This window comes from Vipera ursinii (genome assembly GCF_947247035.1).
Source record: "Vipera ursinii genome assembly, chromosome: 2".
Classification (NCBI taxonomy): domain Eukaryota; kingdom Metazoa; phylum Chordata; class Lepidosauria; order Squamata; family Viperidae; genus Vipera; species Vipera ursinii.
The window spans coordinates 51,158,272-51,183,631 of record NC_139513.1 but is presented as its reverse complement, the minus strand read 5'-3'; the positions used below and the strand labels follow the sequence as shown (position 1 = coordinate 51,183,631).

General features: G+C 40.0%; 1 protein-coding gene across 1 annotated transcript in view; it reads left to right on the top strand.

Annotated features, from left to right (window-relative positions):
- LOC310635175 (netrin-4-like) overlaps positions 1-25,360 on the top strand; it is a 57,745-nt gene that overhangs the window by 23,642 nt on the left and 8,743 nt on the right. Inside the window, exons 4-5 of the mRNA XM_083353834.1 lie at positions 16,995-17,121; positions 18,480-18,668. Of these exons, the coding sequence (XP_083209960.1) occupies positions 16,995-17,121; positions 18,480-18,668 (316 nt within the window). The remainder of the gene's footprint in view (positions 1-16,994; positions 17,122-18,479; positions 18,669-25,360) is intronic.

The following is a 25,360-nucleotide window of genomic DNA, read 5'->3' as shown; positions in this document are numbered from 1 at the left end:
GAATAAACTGAGATTTAATACAAAGAGACTGGCAAGTGTTGACAGGATATGGGAAACGTTGATTACAGAATACAAGAAAAAACAGTGGTCCTCATAGGAAATCACCTGACCCCCACACATTCTTTGTGTTCAGTTTCTTTTCCCAAGATCATAAAATCTAAATCCATTTTATATAGCTGGACCCAAGAGAGTAAACTTTACTATTCATAAAGTCTTTGAAGGTATAGACTTGGAAACCTCTGGCCCAAATCTCCAAATTTTCAAGTGGCCCCACAATTACTTGAGCTTTCCAAGTACTTGTCTATACCTTCAAAGGCTTTACGAATAGTAAAGCGTACTCCAGCTATATAAAATGGATTTAGATTTTTGAACTGTGGAGGCGCAGTGGTTATGCAGTAAAAAGGTAAAGGTTCCCCCGCACATGCGTGCTAGTCGTTTCCAACTCTAGGGGCCGGTGCTCATCTCCGTTTCAAAGCCGAAGAGCCAGCGCTTGTCCGAGGACGTCTCCGTGGTCATGTGGCCGGCATGACTAGACGCCAAAGGCGCACGGAACGCTGTTACCTTCCCACCGTAGTGGTCCCTATTTTTCTACTTGCATTTTTACGTGCTTTCGAACTGCTAGGTTGGCAGAAGCTGGGACGAGTAACAGGCGCTCGCTCTGTTACGCGGCACTCGACCAGCCAAACTGCTGACCTTCTGATTGACAAGCTCGGCATCCTAACCCACTGAGCCACAGTGTCCCTGGTTATGCAGTATTGCAGGCTAATTCTTCCAACTGCCAGCAGTTCTGACTGGCTGAAGGTTGACTCAACTTTCCATCCTTCCCAGGTCAGTAAAATGAGGACTCAGATTATTGGGGGCAATATGCTGACATCATAAACCACTTAGAGAGGACTGTAAAGCACTGTGAAGCATTATATAAGTCTAATTGCTAGTGCTACTTTCTTTCCAAATGTTGATATTATGATTGCAGACATTCAACAGCATGATTTGCAATCATCAGGGGACAAGACATGACAATAATAGTATACACATTAACATTGGCTTAGCACCGTTCAAAATGCAGGGTATTATTCCCAGACTTTGAAAAAAATAATTCTAATTCTAGCACATGCGTGATAGGACCCCATACATTTTGCATTATCACAGAAAGCCAGAACTGAAGGGGATCTGGACCTCTTCTAGTTCAAACAGTGCAGTCATTACACAGTTGAAGACTATATGTACTACTATAATATCACCTTCAAGCTTCTGTTTAAGTATCTCCACCAAAGTCCATCATCTTCCTAAAATATTGTTAAAAATATCTTTTATTGATTGAACATACTTTTCCTGATGACCAGCTGCTTTTTTGTGTGTGTCTTTGAGTCAGTTTTGATTCCTGGCAACTTATGAACTTTTGACAACATTTTTAGAAATGATTTGCCATTGCTAACCACTTCTTAGGGCTAAAAACCACCCTGTTGGCTTTGCATCTGACTCTAAGGCATTGAAACTTAGTTTCTAGCATAATACCTTTAATGCAACACCAAACTAGGTTTTCAACTTAGATCTAAGTCTTTATATTTTAAGCCCATTACTTCTTCTCATTTTTGCTCAGACAACTCCGAACAATTGTATTCTATTTTTTTGATTACAGTCCTTCAGATATTTAAAAATAGTACTGTATTTTTGCCAGTTCTCCACTACTCCAACCTAAAGAGAAAAAAATAGATTGGTTACTGTATATTTATTTAGCTTTGTATGCCAATTTCAACAAATTGACTTGACATACAATACCTCCAACTATTCCCCTTATTTTTTTTTTCCTTTCTAAGATTTTTTATCTTAGTTGTCTTCCTCCAGACACAGTGCACTTTGTCAGTATCCTTCCTTAAAATGTGACCAGGTCTAGACACAATATTCTAAATCTGGATTGACCAATGCAGAATAGAGAGAAATTATGACAAACATTGATTTTTGATATTATAATTCTCCCTAAAAACTCCTTTAACTGATTTTTCTACTTTTACAACAAATTTATTAATTTATAAGGAAATAAATAAAAAAGGAGACAAAATAATTTTACATTAATTAAAATAGCTAAAAGTTTCAAAACAACGATTGACCCATCAACCTGCTTGCCACTTTGTTGTGGGGAGGGGGAACAAAGGGAGTCATGAACTATGATAAAAACTGCACCCCTACACACACACACACACACCACTGAAACGTCTGCAAGAAAGCAACCAAGCTCAAAAGGCACCAAAGACACTGAAGTCCAACGTGCTTACAATTGACACCCTTCCTATACAAAATTCTAGTACAACATTAATACAGTACAGCAAATCCTGGAGTAATGAAAGTGAGTGAAAACAATACTGATTTTTTAACACAGATTCCAACACAATGAGAAGAAAACAAAAGTTGCTTTAAGCTTTTAAGCAGAGCTCAGTGCTAGATTAACTGTCAGGAAACCCTTTGTAAGGTCCTTGGAGGTCTTTGACAGGTCCTTGTTTCTTCCAATTGCTTGAAAGTTGCATGACTGATTTTGGAATTCTCCTTTGTAAGAGAGAGTTTTCTACGTAGAGAAGAAGAAAAAAAGCTTGTGAAATCAGAAAACTTTTTCTGAAATCCATTTTAGAGAGCAGTTTATGACAGACTTTTCATTCCAAAGACAAATCTAAATGGATTTAGCTGTTTTTTGTCTTAAAGCTCAATAATCTTATTCTGGTACAATGTCTTCAATTAAAAAAAAAAGAATAAGGAGTTTCAAGGATTTTTTTTTGCTCTGATATTTTTAGAAACAAGTGTTTTGTGTGATTCCGCTGTAATAAGGTTCCTGATGAGTATATTGAATATTTGGTTACATAAAACCAAAGATGCAAATAGTCTTTGAATCACTGCATGGGGGAGGAGGGGTGTTGAATAAAATTGCCCTCTGTAAAGAAGTTTCCTTATTGGGGATGTTTGTGGAGTCCACATTCAGGTCTAGAAACAGAATTTGACTCCTTCAATTCTAAACAAGCAACACCAGTCAACTACTGAATGCTGCCAATATCTTTGTTTGGTTATTTGGCTCGCTAAAGAAATAGAAAAGCCAAAACAGTTTGAAATGCTCTGATCTTGGCAGAGCTTGACATTAAAAAGTCAAAGGCTCTTTTCATAAACTAATTTCACATCTCTCTAGATTTTTATCATTTTGATTTGCTTCCCTCTGTAAGGAAATTTCTGACTTCCCTTCCACTGATAGCTTGACAGAATGAACAACTGCACACATTTCATGAAACTATTAACTAAACTTCTAGGCTACCATACCTTAATCATCGATAAAAAAACATAATAAATTACTGTAGAATCATAGTATCCCAGCAACAAGGAATGTTGTTATACTCCACCTAGGACAAATATGGATCCACTTAAGAAACAGCACAAGAAGAAGATAAACTGTTAAATATTCTAGTGGTCTCATCAGATGAATAATACATTAAATTAATACAGCTGGTAGAAGAATAAACAAACTGCCCATCACAAGAGAAAACATAATACACCCCACACTATTGGCATAGGCAGTGTAAACCATCACTAGATTTCTTTTTTGAATTTTATTTATTTTCCACTGCCTGTTGTGCCATTAAATGACTTCATCTAGCAGCAGAAAATTAAATTGTTTTCTTTAACCAAAATTCATAAGTTACTCATTTCTCAGACTTCAATGAAAAGAAGAATGCATCCTGGAATGTGTACTGACACATTAACAACAGTTTTATTCTTCTGAGAATAAACTTGATGGACTGTTCCTCCTTTTCACATTAGATGTTTGTTTTATGACCATGGAAAAGTACATTCCATTTTGAGTAATTTAATTTAGGTTGCTTCCTCTTCTCCTCCTTTATTATCAAGTCTCATCTGCAAACATTAAACATGGTAAATTAATGTTTTAGTAACTGATTTGATTTTGTGGGTGATGCTGTGGCTTTGCAGATGCCACAGGCATGTAAACACAATCTTGGAAGCAATCACAGCCAACAGGACTGAATTAGCAGTGAAAGTAAACGAGGTTCAGGAAACGGAGAGTCAAGATGACAAAGCAGTAGCTGTGAGAATAAAATAAAATTGAAGAACAAAGTTATATAGCCATGTTGTGCATCTCTTAATGGACTGTATCAATTAGGAACTGAGTGAGAGCAAAGTTGCACATGACCAATTAAGCTGTAACTTAGCTGTTTGATAGATACACCAATTGTTAAGATTGTAAATACCCAAAGTTCCTTCAGTTCTAGTAATATTGGACTAAAAAGTCAATGCAACTTAGAGCTCTCTTTGTGAAATAATAGCCTTCATTGCCATTCTGGAATCTTTCTACAACAAATTTCTGACATTTGTAGTTAACACTTCCAGCTTATCAGATTTACAGTCTTTTATTTGTTGCTCCCTTCTTAGGTTTACATTTGCTGAATGTTCAATCCTTCCCCTTAGACTAGGATTCTATGGGAATCTTCTTCCTACAACTCTCTTTTTAATCTCATTGCTGATATGTATAGCCATGTACCTTTGAGCCACCATTCCTTTCTGTATTTTCCTGTTATTCTTGTTATTGATGTACTTGCAAACTTTCTGCTCTAGTGCACTTTCAAAGGCAGTTAACAAATATTTTTTTAAAACAAATTAAAAGTTAAAAATATAAAGTTTGGTAATAGTAACAATAGCAATTAAAAAAATCAATGCTAAAATCAGCTAACTATTTAAAGATTGGTAGGAGAAATGTGGGTTTTACAGATTTTCTAAAGAACAGGAAAGTGAGACCCAAACACAGTTTTTCATGAGATCACATCACATAGCCTGAGCAGAGAGCAGGAGAAGACCTTCTTTTTGACTGCCAGAAGATAAGTCTTGGCGTACAGGGCTATCCAGGGATTGGCCTGGGATGGGCGTAATGAAATATGCATTATCATATCATGTTCAAAAGCCATAAGGTTAAGGGATAAGTATGTGAGAGTGGTGTTTCTAACATGACATCACCACAGATATGTTTTGATTTGTACCATGTGGGTCTGGATGCCTTGAGAAGACAGCCTTCAAGAAGGAATCTCCTGTGGTTAACAAGACAGGTTTGTTGATTGTATTCAGATTTTAATGAAGGCACTAACGGTTTTCTGGGGAATAATAGTTTCTTCAAAACATTATATTGTAGGAATATAGAATATAGGAAAATATATCCATAGGATAAATATCTGAACCCTTATAGCTAATAAGTAAAAATTTAGCATGTACTATGCATTTGCTAGGTTGGGTTCTCAGTGCACAATTTCCTAACAGAGCTTGGCAACCAGGAAAAGGCACAAAAAGGGAAGGGATTCACATCCCAAGTCCTAAACAACACTATCACATTTCATATAATCAATTCTGATTACAAAACTACTGTTTTCTCATTATTTTTCACTTTGTTTTGTTGACATCAAAGAGAGATGAGAAAAGGAAGTCAAACAAAGATATTTCATATCATCCTATTTCATTTCTTACTACTGTCATACACTGTACTCATCATCAGTTGATTCCCAAGCAGAACATCATTTATTAAGCCAAGAAGTTTAATGCCTTTTAAAAAATATTTAAACAGTCTGCAAGAATGCTAGTTTGTAACAGTGATGCTCTGGGAGAAATGGTCTTTCTTGTGACAGATGAAATAATTCTTCTGGTGTTTTGGGATCGGGTTTCAGATTTGTGGCTCCTCCTGGATTCTATTTTATCCTGTCCAGGAGCACAATTTATCAACAGTCTTCAGGAAGACAATTTTATCAACTCCATCTGGTGCATGGGTCTTGCCCTGGTCTGAATTCTGCCAATCATTTCATGCTGTTATAGCATTCAGGACAAAGTCCTGTGATCTCCTTTACTTCGAATTATGCTCAGCGGGCTCTCACACAGGAGACACAGAAGGCTCCCTGGTTGCATTTGGGAAGTAGGACCAGAACAATCCTACTTCCCATGCGCTCCTGAGCCCAACTGGTGCCAGGATCTTAACTTTTTAACCCTCTCAAAAAATGGGGAATGGGAACAGTGGGAGCATAAGCAATCTCATGAGTCTATAAAGCAGCACAGAAATCTGGATATATATTTTTTTTAATCCCATTTATATCCCGCCCTTCTCCGAAGACTCAGGGCGGCTTACAATCTAAAGCACAAATCAATGTGCTTAGCAATAGCCTTCATTCTATGTAAAAAGGTAAAGGTAAAGGTTCCCCTGCACATGCGTGCTAGTCGTTTCCAACTCTAGGGGCCGGTGCTCATCTCCGTTTCAAAGCCGAAGAGCCAGCGCTTGTCCGAGGACGTCTCTGTGATCATGTGGCCGGCATGACTAGACACCAAAGGCGCACGGAACGCTGTTACCTTCCCACCATAGTGGTCCCTATTTTTCTACTTGCATTTTTACGTGCTTTCGAACTGCTAGGTTTGCTCGGGATTCGACCCGCCAAACTGTCGACCTTCTGATCGACAAGCTCAGCGTCCTAACCCACTGAGCCACCGCGTCCCCTTCATTCTATGTATATGCCTGCTTATTAGGGCTTTCACACACACCCCAAGCGGCATTATTACAAAGTCAGCTTATTGCCCCCAACAATCTGGGTCCTCATTTTACCTACCTCGGAAGGATGGAAGGCTGAGTCAACCTTGAGCCTGGTGCGACTCGAACCTGCACTAATTGCAGGCAGCTGGTGTTACTTAAGGAGGCATTAGCCCACTGCTCCACCAAGGCTCTTTTGTAGGATAAAGACTGCTGTTATCTGGTTTGCCCCTTATGATAGCTTTTTCCTATAGCATTTATCATTTCCTAAGTACTTTTGCACTATACCATTTCTGCTTTCCAACTGTGTGCTGAAGGGAACATTTTTAAGTGGAGAAAAAAGACTACATATTGTGGTTAGTAGTGGCAGCAGTAACAGCAGCAGGAGCAGTATTAATATTCAATTTGTTACCATTTTATTTTCAGAACAATGATCTTAGTCACCAAGCTGCTTAACCTTCAAAAAACATCAAAGAGTTATTTGCTGTAGCTTGGAGGAACCATGTGGATCAGTTTTTGCTGAGGAGAATTTGTTCATGAGGAGAAGACTTTGTGTTGAAAGAAAATCAGTGTAAAATGTTCCAGTGAAGTTTTGGTTGTTGGGAAAAGCTACTTCAGCCAGCAGAAATTAGGCTGCAGTTGCGCTAGTTGGGAAGAGAAAGCAGGTCTTCCCTATTTTCTGTTCTTCCCGTCTAACTCATCTTTCTTTGCAGAAAGTTTTTCCTCCCACAGGAAGTTAGATTTATGTTTAACTTTGTACATGTGCAGTGCATCTGGAATTCCACAGCAGAGTGGGGTGGGGAGAGAAGCTGCAGCTGGAAAGTGTTCTTAATAGGAACCTGTTAATCTCATGTTAGATTTGGGGTAATATTATGTCGTGGGCTCTGATGAGCAGGAATGAGAACACGCAGATGAGTACAGACAAACTCATACTTTATTTAAGCAGAAACTGTACTGAGAGATTGGAGTCACCCTGCTTCAATATATAGCTAGGCCCTATGGTATTAACCAATCGGATTGAAGCTATACTTGCCGCCCAAAGTTGACCAATGGCAGGACCGGAGAAGTCCTGTCTGGGTTGCTGGAGAACCGTTAGTTTTCCAGCAATGCACGTGGTGATATTCCAAAAGCCCATTACATAACAGGTAACACCTGGTGGTGTTCCTAATTACCAAAGCAGGCATCCCATCCGAGTGCTCCTCAGTTGCTTTGGACTTTAACTCCCTCAGCCTTTTGCTGTTGGGTCATTGGGAGCTGAAATTCAAAATAACCTGAGACCCTCAGTTGCTTACCTTAATATAAGTAAAGGTAAAGGTTCCCCCGCACATGCGTGCTAGTCGTTTCTGACTCTAGGGGCCGGTGCTCATCTCCATTTCAAAGCAGAAGAGCCAGCGCTTGTCCGAGGACGTCTCCGTGGTCATGTGGCCGGCATGACTAGACGCCAAAGGTGCACGGAACGCTGTTACCTTTCCACCGTAGTGGTCCCTATTTTTCTACTTGCATTTTTTACGTGCTTTCGAACTGCTAGGTTGGCAGAAGCTGGGACGAGTAACAGGCGCTCACTCTGTTACGCGGCACTCGGGATTTGACCCGCCAAACTGTCGACCTTCTGATCGACAAGCTCAGCGTCCTAACCCACTGAGCCACCGTGTCCCTCCACCTTAATATAAAATGTGAATAAATCCCAAACGATCATTGAGGTTAGATCTGCAACAATTAATAGATCAGTCCTGTGATAGAGATGAATTTATAATATGGTATGTTGAGCTACAAATGGTCATAAATCAGTAATCCAGTTGCAGATCAAAGCTACGGTAACAGCTGTATCCTATTTGGATTGCGATACTTCATATTTTTGGAAGCTATAATGCTAGAATCCTTAAGGCATTGTTTCAGATATAGAAAAGGCAATGCAATGGGGAAAATTATTTGCTCCTGGACCACACAAAATAGAAAGCTATTTCAGCACTTTGGCCTATTGGAAGTGTCCCGGCCCTTGCAAAACGAACCTGATAGATGCAGAGATCTTTGTAGGAAGCAACAGGAAGTCCCTGCATCACATCTACCCCAAGCACAAAAACCTTGTGGGTGACTCTGACAAAACATCCGGGACACTGAGAACCTGCCAGTCAGGATTTTTGGAAAAAGGCAGGCTGAAGAATAGAGAAATAGACATATATTATATAGAGTGTATGTGCTTCAAGAGAAAAAAAACTAAGTCACACATACATTATTATGTTTCATAACTGCTGGGGTATATTTGTGTGTGTGTGTGTGTGTGTTTATGTATTGTTGAAAGCTAGAGAAATCAACCCAGAAAGTTAGACTTGTATTGTTTTATTGCTATGCTGACTTAGGAATTCTGGGAGTTGAAGTCCATGAGTCATAAAAGAGCCGAGGTTGCCTACCCCTGTTCTAGATTGATGTAGTACCTGTGATGAAAAGATACAAGGGGGGGGATTTGGAATTAATTCATCCCCTGTTTTTGTTCAAGGAAGATGTAAATAAATTGCCTGTTCTCCTCTCTGAAAATAATGCCAGAAAAAGACATGGATTAGCTTCTTCTCTGTTGAAGCAATCTCAGGAAGTTGTACAATTTAGGTTCACAGAAGTCAGGTGCCATTTGAAGGGGATAAAAAGAGGCAAACATGGTAAGGTCAAATGGGTACGTATGCAGAAATGAAACAAGCAACACTGCATTGTCACATATGCATTTTGAGAGCTCGCATTATAAGATTCCAACATTACTTTTTATGTTTTTAACAAAAGCATCAGATCCTGTGGACACTTTTGCATCAGAATAACTTTGGCAATGTATAGAGAAACTTTTCCTAACATATGTCGATAATCTCATATCCAATCACTTTTAATTATCAGGCCATCATAGTTTCATCAATATAAATTATTACAATAACAGTTCTTATCCATGAAAACCATGAGTTGCTTTAAACCTCATTCCAAGGACGGTGACTTAAGCTTTCTCTAGAACTTCTTTTGATCTGGATTTAAATTTTTTATGGAGGTTGGTCCATGCTTCCATGGCTGCCCACTTCCTGATCTGAAAAAGATGCAGGGAGATTTGTGTAAATATAAAATTGAAGGTTAGTTGTTGAATTAAGAGTGGTATGTGATGAAGATAAAACATATGCAAAAGAATAAACACTGTTAATGATTGTTTCAACACTGACCAGGGAATAAAACAAGGATGTGTGATGTCCCCTAGCTGTTTAAAGTGTGCATGTACAAATGTATCAGCAGTGCTTATATGTGGTAGTCTGTTGTGTGGGATGAATGTGAGAATCGGAAAAATACAAATTGAATAAGATAGCAACTGTTCACTTAAGTGCCTGTTTTAAAAGGGCCATGAATGAATATAAGTTGAATGAATGTGCTTCCAATACAAAAGTGACTGATCTGTAGAACAAAAGAACATTGAGGTTTAAAAGAATGAATGAGGAACTGGTTAAAGAAAAAAAGAATGAACCTTTATTGTCAAAGTACAACCATGTATACATTGAGATTGACTGAGCCTCCCTTTGTGCCTCCACCCCCAACTTACAGTGACACAAACCCTCCATCTTATTACACCATGTGAACTAATTGCACAACACACCAGCCTCGCAAGTCAATTATGCATAAAGTTTATAAAATTATTTCCCGTTCAAAAGCCTAACAGCCCACGGATAAAAGCTGTTCTTCAGCCTGTTGGTACGGCTGGGTATACTCCTATATCTCCTACCCGATGGTAGGAGAGTAAAGAGATACCGTCCAGGGTGTGAGTCATCCCTGAGGATTTTCCTCACTCTTCCAAGGGAGCAAGCCCTGACGATGTCATCCAGTGGTGTCAGGGGACAGCCCACAATGTCTTGTGCTGTGCTCACCACCCTCTGTAATACTTTCCTATCCACAGCTGTCAGACCAGCATACCAAACCACAATACCATACGAGAGGACGCTCTCTATAGTAGACTGGTAAAAGAGGGTCATAAACCGTTGTTCTATCCTGTTCTTCCGCAAGACCCTGAGAAAGTGAAGCCTCTGTTGGGCCTTTCTGGCCACCTGGATTGTATTAACTTTCCAGGTAAGATCTTCGCAGAGGTAGACTCCCAGAAATTTAAAGGAGGAAACTCTCTCCACACAGTCCTCCCCAATGTAAAGTGGGGCAGGTTCCTCCTTTTTCCTCCGGAAGTCTAGCACATCTCTTTCGTCTTGCTGATGTTCAGGTGCAAGTTGTTGTTACAACACCACAGGGATAGTTTTGGTACTTCTGCCCTGTATGCTGTCTCATCGCCACCTGTAATAAGACCCACCACGGTAGTATCATCTGCGAACTTAATTATCGCAGTAGATGGGTCGGATGATACACAGTCATATGTGTACAAAGAGTACAGGTAGGGGCTAAGCATGCAGCCCTGTGGCGAGCCAGTGCAAAGCTTAGGGGGATGGACTGAATTGCAGAACAAACGTGAAGGAGGACTGAATTAGTTAAAAGGAGAGGAGAGATAAAAAATCCTGAAAACAGAGAAGTTGAGATAACAAAAAATAGTGAATGCACATGGTAGAAACAGAGCAAGGATAGAAAGCTAAGTGTTATAAGTGTACTGTATATAGCAAGGATAGAAAGCTAAGTGTTATAAGTGTACTGTATATAGCATTTGATGATTATACTGTTTAACTCCTTGTGATTGTGAAACTTTCAAGTAGAAGACAGTACTGTATTGTGCTTATAAATCAATGTTTCTGGGGACACGTGCTTCCTGATTCAAAATTTTAGAAAACAGGCCACTGGCTTTTTGACATTTGTGGTCTGAGAGGGCTCTAGGATCTGGGGAAAAAAAAACCTTTGTTGTTGTTGTTAGTTGTGAAGTCATGTCTGACCCATCGCGACCCTATGGACAACGTTCCTCCAGGCCTTCCTGTCCTCTACCATCTGCTGGAGTCCATTTAAGCTCACGCCTACTGCTTCAGTGACTCCATCCAGCCACCTCATTCTCTGTCGTCCCCTTCTTCTATTGCCCTCAATCTTTCCCAGCATTAGGCTCTTCTCCAGTGAGTCCTTCCTTCTCATTAGGTGGCCAAAGTATTCGAGTTTCAGCTTCAGGATCTGGCCTTCTAAAGAGCAGTCAGGGTTGATCTCTAGGACTGACCAGTTTGATCGCCTTGCAGTCCAAGGGACTCACAGGAGTCTTTTCTAGCACCATAGTTCAAAGGCCTCAATTTTTTGGTGCTCAGCCTTTTTTATTGTCCAGCTTTCACTGCCATACATTGCAAAAAACCTTTGGAGGGGGTCATTTGTCACCGTGAGACTTCAGGTTGCTGACCTCATTAGTTTCAAATCAAATTAAATCCTTTGTTACAGTCATAGACCAGATGTAGGTACAATTTAGTAACAATATTATAGGAGGGAAAGGGACTGGGATAAAGGTAGCTGACCAATTTACATGAAAGATAGGAGAAAGAAGAAGAAAAGTAGAAATAGCAGAGAAGAAGTGAAGTGCCAGCCCACATTTAAAGGCAGTGAGAACAGCAAGAAATCCTTAAATGTTAAGTAAATACAAAGCTATATTGCTGCACAGCAATCTAGTAGAGTATTTAGATATAAAGGGAGAAGCCTTAGGTTTAATTCATCCCTTGTTTTTACTTAAGTACATAAATTGCTTGTTGTCCTTTCTGGAAATAATGCCAGAAAAAGATATGTCTTACTTTCTTTGCTGTTCAATATTTTAAAACATTTAATTGTGGTGATACAACGCAGAAGTATATGCTGAAATAATAATGTTATACCTGGAATTGACAATGAACACAAATGACAATGATCATTTAATTGTTAATTATAATCAAAATTTAGAGTTATATAAGTTATATAAGGAGGTAGAGAGAGAGAGAGAGAGAGAAGGAAAAGAAAAAAAAATGGTCCAAGGATGTTGAGTTGTGTAGGTGATGTCAAGATCTGAGTCTGAAAGAAGGTAGCTGGCGTAGAAATTGTCTCTTCTCCCCAAATCTCACAATAAAAGGAAAGTTATAATCTTGTTTCAAAGATCCTTGAAAAAATTCCAGTAAAGGAGGCTTTAGTTTGTATGTATTGTGTTAAGGACAGAAAGACATAAAACAGAAGAAATTTCTTTTTTTTTAATTGAAAAGTTTTACAGTACATTTTTAAATACAAAACCCCTCCCCTCCCCCTCCCCTCTCCCCAAACCTCCCCAACTCTTCCCTTTCCTCCCCGACTTCCCAGAGCTAAATACAGGGTATAAAAATACAAACAAACATAATCTAAAATATGCAAACAACAATAAAATATTAAATTCTATCGCACTTTAACTCTTAATAAAATAACTACAAGCTAGTTATACAAAAACAGAAGAAATTTCTATTCTGCTCCCAGTCCCACCATTCCCTGAATGCTTACATAATTTTAGTTAATCTTTGAATCCTGAATATGCATTCCTATGCATTCCTATACAATTAAATGGATCCGTACCAATCGGGTTTCAGGCCTGGGTACAGCACGGAGATGGCATTGGTCGCGCTGGTGGATGATCTCTGGCAGGCCCGAGATAGGGGTTATTCCTCTGTCCTGGTCCTATTAGATCTCTCAGCGGCTTTTGATACCATCGACCATGGTATCTTGCTGCGACGTCTTGAGGGGTTGGGAGTGGGAGGCACCATTTTACGGTGGTTCTCCTCCTACCTCTCAGGCCGTTCACAGACGGTGTTGGCAGGGGGGCAGAGGTCAGCCCCTAGGCCCCTTAGTTGTGGGGTGCCTCAGGGGTCGGTACTCTCGCCCCTCCTGTTCAACATCTATATGAAGCCGCTGGGTGAGATCATCCGTGGTTTCAGGGTGAGGTATCATCAATATGCTGATGATACCCAGCTTTTCATCTCCACCCCGAACCAACCCAGTGATGCCCTCAACGTGATGTCCCGTTGCCTGGAAGCGGTACGGATTTGGATGGGGAAGAACAAGCTCTGGCTCAACCTGGCCAAGACTGAGTGGCTTTACATACCGGCATCTCGTTTAGTCCAAGAGATTTCATCTTTGGTTATGGGAGGAGAGGTGTTACCTCCCGTTGATAGGGCATGCAATTTAGGCGTCCTCCTGGATTTATGACTCAGTTTTGAAGATCATATTGGATTACTGCAATGCTCTCTACATGGGGCTGTCCTTGAAGACCACCCGGAGGCTCCAGCTGGTGCAGAATGCGGCCGCGCGGGTAGTGATGGGAGCATCCCGATACTCCCATATTACACCCCTCCTGCATGAGCTGCATTGGTTACTGGTTGTCCTCCGGGTGATATTTAAGGTGCTGGTACTTACCTTTAAAGCCCTACATGGCTTAGGCCCGGGATACTTGCAGGACCATCTGCTGCCGGGAACGATCTCCCATCGCCCAGTACGCTCACACAGAGAGGGCCTCCTCAGGGTGCCGTCGGCTAGACAATGTTGGCTGGCGACCACCAGGGGGAGGGCCTTCTCTGTGGGAGCGCCAGCCCTATGGAACCAACTTCCCCTTGAGCTCCGGATGGCCCTGGATCTCCGGTCCTTTCGCCGCGGCCTTAAAACACTTCTTTGCCATCAGGCTGACCTAGACTGACGACAGGGATTTTAAATATGTTTTTTAATTTTTAATTTCAATTTTAATTTATTCTATTGGGGCTGTTAATTTAATTCTTTTTAACTTTTGTATCATTGTATTTTATTGTTGTTAGCCGCCCTGAGTCCTTCGAGAGATAGGGCGGCATATAAGTCCCAATAATAATAAATAAATAAATTATAAAAAGCAGCATATGAAATACTTTCCTCCATACACCCTGAATATGTATTTTTCAGAGATGCATTTTGCAACAAACCCAGAATGAAGAGTTTTCCCTTCCTAGGGCTAGAAGTTTTGCTGATTACATGCAAATCTCTCCGAGGCCAAATTGGATTTGGCATCACTACAAAGTGAACATGCACCCCAAAGAGAAATAATTTTGGTAAATGAGTGACTGTTGTCCAGTTCAGGAACAATTCCAAAGCCCTCATTTGAACAGGGTGAGCAGGAATGATGGGGGGGGAGACTTGTTCCCCAAATATACTGATGACAGCCAGGAAGTCACAGCCAATATTATTGTCAGCAGTAATTACCCAGCAAGAGGATGAAAGGGGATAAATGGAGTAAACAAATAAGAAGGAAGGATGAAGTGAAATTCAAATACTGGCACAAAGCTGGGTCACAATAGAAAATAAAGCCATAGTCTCTTCCTTGTGAGAACTTTACAGGTTTTGGAAGGCTGTTTCCCCTTAGCCTTCTCTTATTTACGCTAATGTTTGAATTGAATGGGTTAGTATTAGGGCTGACCTTTCCTTGGGAAAAGAGAGCTAGCAATCTGGAATGGCAGCAGCACAGCCAACTTCACAATCCTTTCCTCTAGCTTTTCCCTTCTTCTGATACTGACCTGAGGTATGATGAAGTGTAAGTGCTGAAGTGAAATGTCAGTCATCTTTATGGGCTTCCACTCACATAGATCTAATTGAAGCATAAATGTGCCAGGAGCTTTTTCTGCTCTTTCCCCATGAGCCATCTTGCCCCAGTCCATAAATGTGACAGATTTCAGTCATCTTCAGCTGTACCAGTATTTGTTGTTGTTGTTAGCTGCGAAGTCATATCCGACCCATCACGACCCTATGGACAACGTTCCTCCAGGCCTTCCTGTCCTCTACCATCTGCTGGAGTCCATTTAAGCTCACACCTACTGCTTCAGTGACTCCATCCAGCCACCTCATTCTCTGTTGTCCCCTTCTTCTCTTGCCCTCAATCTTTCCCAGCATTAGGCTCTTCTCCAGTGAGTCCTTCCTTCTCATTAGGTGGCCAAAGTATTTGAGTTTTAGCTTCAGGATCTGGCCTTCTAAAGAGCAGTCAGGGTTGATCTCCTCTAGGACTGACCGGTTTGATCGCCTTGCAGTCCAAGGGACTCGCAGGAGTCTTCTCCAGCACCAGAGTTCAAAGGCCTCAATTCTTTGGCGCTCAGCCTTTCTTATGGTCCAGCTTTCACTGCCATACATTGCAACTGGGAAGACCATAGCCTTGACTATCCGCACTTTTGTTGACAGGGTGATGTCTCTGCTTTTTAGTGTGCTGTCTAGATTTGCCATGGCTTTCCTCCCCAGGAGCAAGCGTCTTTTAATTTCTTGGCTACAGTCCTCATACCAGTATTAAGACAGGCTTAAAGTGGATAAAATCTGTTAGGCTTTTAATTCAGAGGGAAGTTAGATAATTGGCAGTAACTGGGAAGAAAAGCAGTAGAGGCAGGAAAGAGTTTGGCAGTGGGGAACAGCGACTTTTCATGCTGGCATACTTTTCTGCCAACTCAAGGGTTGGTTATTGGGGTTTTTATTATGTATTAACTGTTTTTTAATGGGCATGTATTTAATTACTTTTTAACTTTTGTAATTCTGTGTTTTTATTCTTGCCCTGTACACCGCCCTGAGTCCTTCGGGAGAAGGGCGGTATAGAAATATTAATAAATTAAATTAAATTAAATTAAAGTGTAGAGAACTTCAACTCAGTGGAGGAAAAAGGCAGTGTCAGATGGAAAGAAGTCTCCATCCTTTCCCGCAGGCAGAAAATGTTCATGGGTCAGTCTTGAAGACAAGAGTTTAGCTGTCCTTGCTCTATCCAGTCAAATGTTTCTTACAGTCCTGCACTTATCTATATGTGAGTTAAAAACAAGGAGTCTGAAATGCTAAAGGCTGAAGCCACAATATTGCATTGTTTTCTAATCCCATCCCTAAAAAAGTAATTCTTCTTTCATTCAAATCAGTATAAAACTTTGCATGACCGGGTTCCTAGAGAGAATACCTAGAGATGCTCTGCATCATGTACCCTGTAGAGATTCAGAAAAGCAAAGCAAACGTGAACTAGGCTTTGAAATTGAAGGGAATCCTCCAGCAATTTTGGGTAGCTGTGGAACCTTAAGGACCTATTTTACAGTCTGCACCAATTAAAGTAAGGATGATCTAACTATCTCTCTGCCAGTTTTCATCAGAAAATCTGTCCTGCTTCTGATATTTGATGTTGCTCAGAAGGAGCTACAAGCCCAAAATTCTTAGAGTACATCATTTTCATATTTAAGTCTTTCCCGATGCAACTAATTGGGTTGCTGTCAAAGCAAACCCTTCCCATAAATCTTTAGAACTGCTGAAAGGGAGAATGGGAAGAAGTTCTGGGGAGACAGGAAATAGAAAGCAGGTCTCCTCCTTGCTTCTCCTTGTGAGGCATGTCAAAGCAAAGAATTCAAGTGAACAATTCTTTGGAATGCAGTGAACATATGCCCAAGCCCTATAGACCCTCTGTTTTAAAGTTCTTGCCTGCCTGCAGCTTTTGTTCAGATCACTCCAGTCCTTTTCGTGCTTGCAGCTACTGTTTACAAGTATTACTTTTTAAAATGATTTTTTCCCCCTTTGATAGATCCATGGGAAGTGCATTTGCAGACATAACACTGCAGGACACCATTGTGAGAAGTGTGCGCCATTATACAATGACCAGCCATGGGAGCCGGGCGATGGAAAAACTGGGGCAGCAAATGAATGCAAAAGTATGTGGGTCTCGGGGAGAGAGGGAAGGAGGGAGCAACACAATAATGAATCTTTCCAACCTATGAGCAAAGCCCTGGTGTCTAAATCTGGATTTATGATGTTTTAGCAGCAGATGGGGAATGGTCTAAGAAAACGTATGAAAATGCTTTTAAGTCTTCCTTTCTTTTGCTCTTTGCGTAAAAAGACATCAGCCATGTTCTGTATCCCAGCAAAATTCAGCTAGTCATCAAAATAGAATTATTGACAAAGCAGAAATATTAGCATTTAAAAGCAGAATGGGTTTTAGTCCCTTGGCTTCTGTTATATAAATCCTACATTCACTAGTAAATATGTTTCCATGTGTGTATTTTGTAGAACATAGAATCATATATTCATGAATACAAATATAAAATATATTTGGCCTACTTGCTATATTGCAAATTTAAATATATTATAAAATAAAACAAAGTTCTAGTTTTAAAGAGACTTGTCTTTTTTTACTGTTTTCTAATAAAGCAGGTGACAAGATGCAGTAGGATTTTTAAAATTTACCAGTTCTTAGCATTCAAGGGAAGAAAAACATTTAGTTTCATTGAATTAAGTGTAAAAAAATGGCAACACTTTGTTTGCTGTTGTTTATTGTTATTACTCAGAATATGGTGTGGATATCAAGCTGGAATAATCTTTGGTAAGAATACACTGGATAAAACAAAACTTCAGCTGTATTGTAGTGAAGTTCTTTGTATTTGGGTAAATGATTTCTCTTTATAAAATTTCCAACTGTCAGAATCCTTTTGTCTTAGGGGAATGGCACACTCCATCTCTGCTTCTTCCTTGTTTTGCTGGCATTCGCTTTTTTACAAGCAGGTGGTCAGTATTCCAAAGAAAATCACGTTGAAACTAGTCAGAAGAGGAATAGCCTAAGATTGGACAATGGTTATTGAGGTCAAGCACAGCAATATACAAATGTTATTTATCTCCCAATGATTTTATAAGAAGTAAGGGAGGAAGAATTCTCTATCTTTCGTATTTGTTTAATAGCTTTAAAAAAAAAGCAACAAGGCAGCCAACTCATTCACAGATCATCATAATAATTAAGAACGTAAAATGTTACATTATTCAATTATTGTTATTTTTAGAGCAACCTTAGCTACTCTTAGAACAGGTACCGAAATCAATCCTACATTTCTTTACTCAAGGTATAGTTTTTTTCCCCAGACAGAGGGATGATAGACAGACAGACAGACAGGTGCAGGCACATGCAGACTCGCTTTTCTTCAACTATAAGTAAGATCCATGCTTTTCTTTCTCTGAACCTCGACTTGTGCTTTGTCTTCTTTTATCCTCCCTCTCTCAATTTCCCGCCTGCCTGCTACAGAGTGTCGCTGTCACCATCGTGCAGATAGCTGTCATTTTGACCAGAAGGTCTGGCTGGCCTCTGGGAAGAAGAGTGGGGGGATCTGCGATAACTGCAAGCACAACACTGAAGGTTTCCGTTGTCAAAGGTGTAAGCCTGGTTTTTACCGAGATAGAGCCAAACCTATAACTTCTCCAGACATTTGCAAACGTAAGTGGCCTTGTTTTGCTAAATGTAATACTGAGAAATGCACAAGGAACATATTTATCAATAAAATATTTATAGCTCACGGTTGCACTGTGGGCTCCTTGGTGCTCTCTGAGCATGGTTATTTTCTTGCAGATGTTTCAATACCAAACTAGGTAACATCACCAATGCTAGTGGTAGAAGTGTACTGATAGAAGAGCATATTTATAGCTCAGGGTTGAACTGTGAGTTCCCTTGGTGCTCTCTGAGCTTGATTGTTTTCTTGCATATATTTATCATTATCAGACTAGTTAGCACGGATGATGTTACCTAGTTTGGTAATGTCTGCAAGAAAACAACCACGCTCAAAGAGTGCCAAGGAACCCACAGAATATGTTGGCAGATATCAAAAGGAAAAAGTCTTTATTCCTTTCTTTAAAGGTGCCCATTCACTCCTTTATTTTGGAAGGGTTCTGTCCCTTAGAAATAGAGATATTCATTTAGTTAGCAGCTGAATGCAAACACATTTTACACTTTTTACTAATCCGTGAACTAATATTCAGAGATTTTTCAGCTCTATGAATTTGCAGTGTAGTTTGCCAAGAATAAAGGTGTATTAGCACAAAATGAAATATCCTTCAGATTTATCTGTTTAATGCCTTTACCATTGAAATCAAGATAAATGTACATGTATTTGTGAAAATAATGTAGAAAAGTGTATTACATAAGAGATGTTTTAGAAAATGATGCAAAATTGCAAAGCAAAATGCATGCTTATAGAAATGTCCACCAAGCTGCATATGTATTTTAATACGTATATGTATTTTTAAAAATATATTGAAAAATCACATTTGAACTTGACATTGTTATGAATATGGGTTGCTGAAGACATCAGCATCGATAGATTGGTCTATACATATTGAAGACTTGCAAGCAATCTGAATCTACTACATGCTCCACCATTGATTTCCTTAGCCAAGAATGATTGGCTAATTTTACCATGGTAGGGCTTTGCATCTCATGCAATCGTAATACTTTAACCCCAGTTTCAGATTTCAAAACTTGGAGGCAAAATATTTCCAGTGCAAAGGTCTCCCTTAATTAAAGTGCGAATTTCCATTCTGGAGGCTTAATGTTCAGGTTAGTGGGTTGAAATTATATCCTGAAATTATTATAGTTGTGGCTGTGGTGTGAAAACTGCTGCAGATCAGCTTTTTATCATGCAGAGTGGATTGCACCAGAAGTCCTGTGGGAAGAGAAAAGGGTGTCCAGAGTGCCCAGGGCTTTTAAATAAGACCAGATGATAGCTGGCATTCAAAGAATCCTGGATTGCATTGGTCTGAAAAGATGTGCAGTACTTTTTCATCCTTGTTTCTTATATTTGCCACCTGCATTTCCTTTAAGGTATTAATGTTCATTTCATATGTAATGTTGACACTATCGTGGGGAGAGAGGGCTAAAGTCTGCCTCCTTATTAGAAGAAAGCATTTCAATTGCAAAGGCAGGATCTCTTTTTTTCCTACTGCACCTGCTTTCCCTCCAAGATTTCTTGAATCGAGTTACTGGCTGACTTCTGGGATTTCTCCTGCTGCTTTGATAGACTTGATCAACGTTGCCTTTAAACTCAGGTTACATATGCTTTTCACACTGGGATTGCCAGGCCTCTGGTGTTGCTCAGGTGACCTCCAGTTCACAACACTTCCTCTGTTTTTGCTCTTTTGTGTTTGCCTTTCTTGAATACTAGTGCTGGCTCAGCCTTCATACTGCTGCCCTCCCTCCCCTGCCTTCACCTATTTGTAACCTTTTGTGAAAGCACATGGATCAAGGATCTATATAACCTACTGGTATTGCCCAGCCGTGGTGTGTGACACCAAAGGACTTCCCTTGTGGCTCTTTCTCCCATTCTCAGAGGTTTTGCTAAAAAGGAAGCTTTGTAAAGTCATTGTTGCACCATATTAAATTTCAAGACTTATGGTAGTTGAAAGAGTTTGCGTCCTTGTTCTAATGCCCGGTCATGCTGCCAATGCTTCCTAATCAGAAAGAAGTATTATTAGATAGTCACCTGGAGGGGAACAGCTTAGAGGTAAAACTATCATAAGCTGTGGAAACTTTACTAAAGACTGCATGAATGAAACTGTATCTCAGTTTTCTTCATGGCTCTCTGATATGATCTGGCCACCGACTGCCCAATATAGGAGACGGCAACTTTTTCCCTCCCCCACAAGTCTGTGTTTTAAATTCACCTCTACATCAGCAGCTCACCAAATTATTCTAATCAAATAAGCCTCTTTGAAAATTACAGGCTATATTGGATGTTGTATTTGACAGCATTGGTTACCTGTGTGTTCAGTGATGTTTTTGTCTTTTGAATCTTTTATCATAGGCCAGTTTATGAGATATCGTAATTCTCTCCTGTAAATAGCAGAAAAAGATTAAATGCGAAAAGATATAAAGCATATTTAAAGAGATAAATACATTTGAAATTAAATTTCAGGTGTGAAATTTCAGATTCTCTGTTTAATTTTTGATTAAGTTATCTTTTTTAAGGATCAATCCTGCCCTTCTGTTGCAAATACATCGTATACTGTTATCATGCCTCATTTGTAACAATCAAAAACTTCATCACATTTAACGTTTTTTTTTCTGGTTTTGCCAAAATCTTGTCAAAAAAGAAAGAACAAAGAAGGGTTAGGAGGCTACCTGAAAGATAAACAAAAAACTTAAGTGCAGCTAGATTTATAGTCATGAGTCTCTGGCAGTATTTTGTTTCTTCTATGGATGCCCATTTGCACTGCCCACCTCCCAAAGAAGGATACATAACTTTGAATGTCTTTGGTCACTCTGAGCTACATTCTAAGGATCATTCATATGAGATGGTGCCCTTGCATCACAAAGGTACACATTTGCAAATTAACTGTATTGCATAAGGAGAGATGCTTGTTTCCCTCTGATAGTAACATAAGGTGAATGTGCTTACACAGAGTGACAGAATTCATTCCTATGTCACTGGGATCAGTTACTAGTAGATGTGAAAATGGGAATGACCTTGGGAGACTGGGCAAAGAGATGCAGCCAAGGGTAGATAAAAGGCACCTGCCCTGGGAATGTGCAGAGAGCCTGAGGCTCAAGAGAGACCTCCCTAGTTTCTGGCTAGGGGATGTGGGGGAAAACATATTTATTTTCATTCCATCTTTATTGTTTATAAACAACTCAAGATGGTGACCATACTTAATACTCCTTCCTCCTCCTCCTATTTTCCCACAACAACCCTGTGAGCTGGATTCGGCTGAGAAAGTGCCTGGCTCAAAGTCACCCAACTTGCTTTTTCATGCCTATGGTCGAACTACAACTCACGATCTCCTGGTTCCTAGGCCAGCACCTTAACACTAGACCAAATTGGTTTTACTGATATCCTTAAAGACTTGTAAGAGTCTGTTAGTGTAATGTTACAGTAAAGTAGATTTAACTTATCTGGCTCTGTTTCCCGTCTGGTGTACCTTGCATGGCTGACATCAGCATGCTGAAACTTTTATTGTCAATCCCAATCATTCATAGAGATTTTTTTTTTAATTTGACATTAGTCACATAACAAAAGGCAGAGACTCATTGCCCCAATCACATTAAACTTTGAAGATGCTAGGAATATGGCAGCTATGCCTTTCCTGACAAACTCTGGCAACTTTTTGTCTGATTTACCAAGACTAATGACATTTGTGGATCCCTGTCACTTTGCTTTTATTCTCCTGAAACCACACATATACCATATGCATAAAGAATTCACTAGTAATTTAATTTAATTTAATTTATTGAGATTTCTATACCGCCCTTCTCCCAAAGGGACTCAGGGCGGTTCACAGGGCATAAATATAAATGACAATACAAAAATTAAAAGACAATTAAATCAATGCCCAAGTTAAAACAAGAATAATAAAACAAGCCTATAAAAAAACCCATGTACCCCCATCAGGCCAGACCCGCTAGTTCAAATAAATGGGTCTTCAACCCGCGGCGGAAGGATCGGAGGTCTGATGCCGTCCGGAGCTCAACCGGCAGTTGGTTCCATAATGCCGGAGCACCCACAGAGAAGGCCCTCCCCCTGGGGGCCACCAGTCGACATTCCTTGACAGGAGGCACCCTGAGGAGGCCTCCTGTAGTAGGGTTTAGTTATGTTATGAGTCATCTGGGTGATGCTAAGAAAATGTCTTCATGAGGCTAAAAACACCTGATGGTTCTTTCTTGCAATGTTTGCATATGTTTGGTATGAATGTTGATTACTTTTAGAAAATGGAGCAGGATGCATGATCTCTCTTTTGGTACGTATTCTGAAAAATTACTGAGAAAACATACCATGTGTTGCCAGTGTTGTGTCTGTAAAATTGCTTTAAATACCTGTCTACCATCAATAGAAGTTTTTAATTAGTGTTTTATGCTTCTTGATTTCCTCATCGTTAGGTGATTTCACTAGAGCCCCATTGCCCAACTAGTTTGAGGACTAGCAAAAACATTTTACTGCCTGAAAAACATTTATTGTACATACTGTACATACACACACACACACACACACACACACACAAAGTTGGTTTTCTTATCTGGAATACAGCTACTTATCCAGTCCTGTTAAGTCTATGAAGTTTCTGCTGTTACTGAATGCAGATTTGTGTTTCTGGAGAGTTGATACTTATTTTCATGTTTATTGTGAAGTCTGTTAGTTAGGGACTTCTAGTGGAGGCCCGGTGAATTAAAGAAATCTCTGTGGAAGCAAAGCTGGCAACTGTGTCAAAAACCAAAGAGCCAGCGAGCAGAATGGTTCTTCAGAACTCTCTTGATAAGGAAAGGTTGGGAGATCATCCACCTGTGCTCTAGTTGGCTGCTCCTCACGGGAACACCACAGGACAACTTGTCTTCTGCAGGATTCCCTAAAAGAACAAGAGTTTATCACTAGATTTCCTCAGGGTATAATTATCAGCCAGTTTCAGAAATGCTGCTTTCTTCATTTTGTGGAAGAAAAATTCAGTGCTGCTGCTTGTTTTCCCAACTCTTGATGATAACAGTCCAGGTTTCCAACCTGATTTGCCTGCTTTGACATCCAAAGAACTGTAAGGGAGAAGATGAGATTACACTTTAGACTCTCTGTTCCCCATGCATACTCAGAATAATTCTGAAAAAGACTGTGAACAAATTGTAAAAGAGTAGGTTTTCTCATCATACAGTCTGAGCCTATCTATACAGGCAGGTTCTTTCATCGATGGAGGCTCCTTCTCAGGTATTGCAGAAGTTGATGGATGGGAACAATCTTATTCCCCCTCATGATGTACATTGAAGATAAACCAGAAGATGACAGGTGAAGAGTCAAACTGGCTGTCTTTTAATCAGCTTTCATTGTCAGTAGCTAACCCTCCACACAGCTTCACAACTTTTGAGCCTTCATTTGTTCCACACTTTGTCCATTGGATCTTAATTAAGCAAAATGCCTAAGGGTTTGATATCATGTTCTAGGAATAACTCTTGTGTCTGCTTCTTTTCACTGGGAAAACACCATGATAAAAATTGCTGTGAAATACCAAAGAAGAAAACAACAAATTTGTCACAGTAGATAGCACAGATGTTTGTGGGATGAGCAACATAGTTCTCAGCTCCTTTATGAGAAAACCATCCTATCGCTCCCTCCCTCCCCCACCCCACCCCACCCCCAGTGGGCAGCAAGTTTCAGAGTGAAGACAGATGAAAAGTCTGAATGAAATACCTCATTAATCCCTTAGTGAGAGCCTGTTTGAAAGAAGTCTTCCATTCAGAGAGTAGTCCTTGGGCTTGTCCTCAAGGATAAATCCTCAAGCTCCCAGGGGAAAAGAAAGGAAAGAGGATTCAGATGTGAAGATATCCCTCTGCTTTTGTCATCATGATCAAACATGTTCTCACTTGATGACCAGCATTGGGGATAGCAAGTTCAAATATTCAAAGACTAGACCAATTCTCCTTTATTGACTTCCTCTTAGTAATGCTCAAACAGCTCTTCAAAATATGCACTGCCTTAGCCAAAATATAATATCTAACTATGTAGCTATATTTGACATTTCCAATTATTCTAGTAGAGTAAAAGAATAACAGAATAACTGATTGGAAGGGACCTTGGAGGTCTTCTAGTCCAGACCTCTGCCCCATTCTAAATAAATGGCTGTCCAATCTCTTTGTAAAAACGTACGGTGTTGGAGCACCCACAACTTCTGAAGGCAAGCTGTTCCACTGATTAATTGTTCTCACTGTCAGGAAATTTCTCCTTAATTCTAAGTTGGATCTCTGTTTAATAACTTTCCATCTGTTATTTCTTGTCTTGCCCTCAGATGCTTTGGACAATAGGTTGTCTCCCTCTTCTCAAACATTGGAAGACTGCTATCATGTCACTCCTAGACCTACCTTCTCTTCATTAGACTAGATGTACCCAGTTCCTGTAACCATTCATCATATTTTTTCATCTCCCTAATCATATTTGTTGTACTTCTCTGCATTCTTTCCAGAGTCTCAACATCTTTTTTGTATCGTGGTCGTAAGCATAACTGGATGCAGTATTCCAAGCATGGTTACCAAGGCAGTATATAGCAGTACTGATACTTTACGTGTTCTTGATACTATTCCTCTGTTGATGCAGCCATTGGCTTTTTTGGCAGCTACAGCACATTGCTGGCTCAGTAGATGATTGTCCACTAGGACTCCTAAATTTC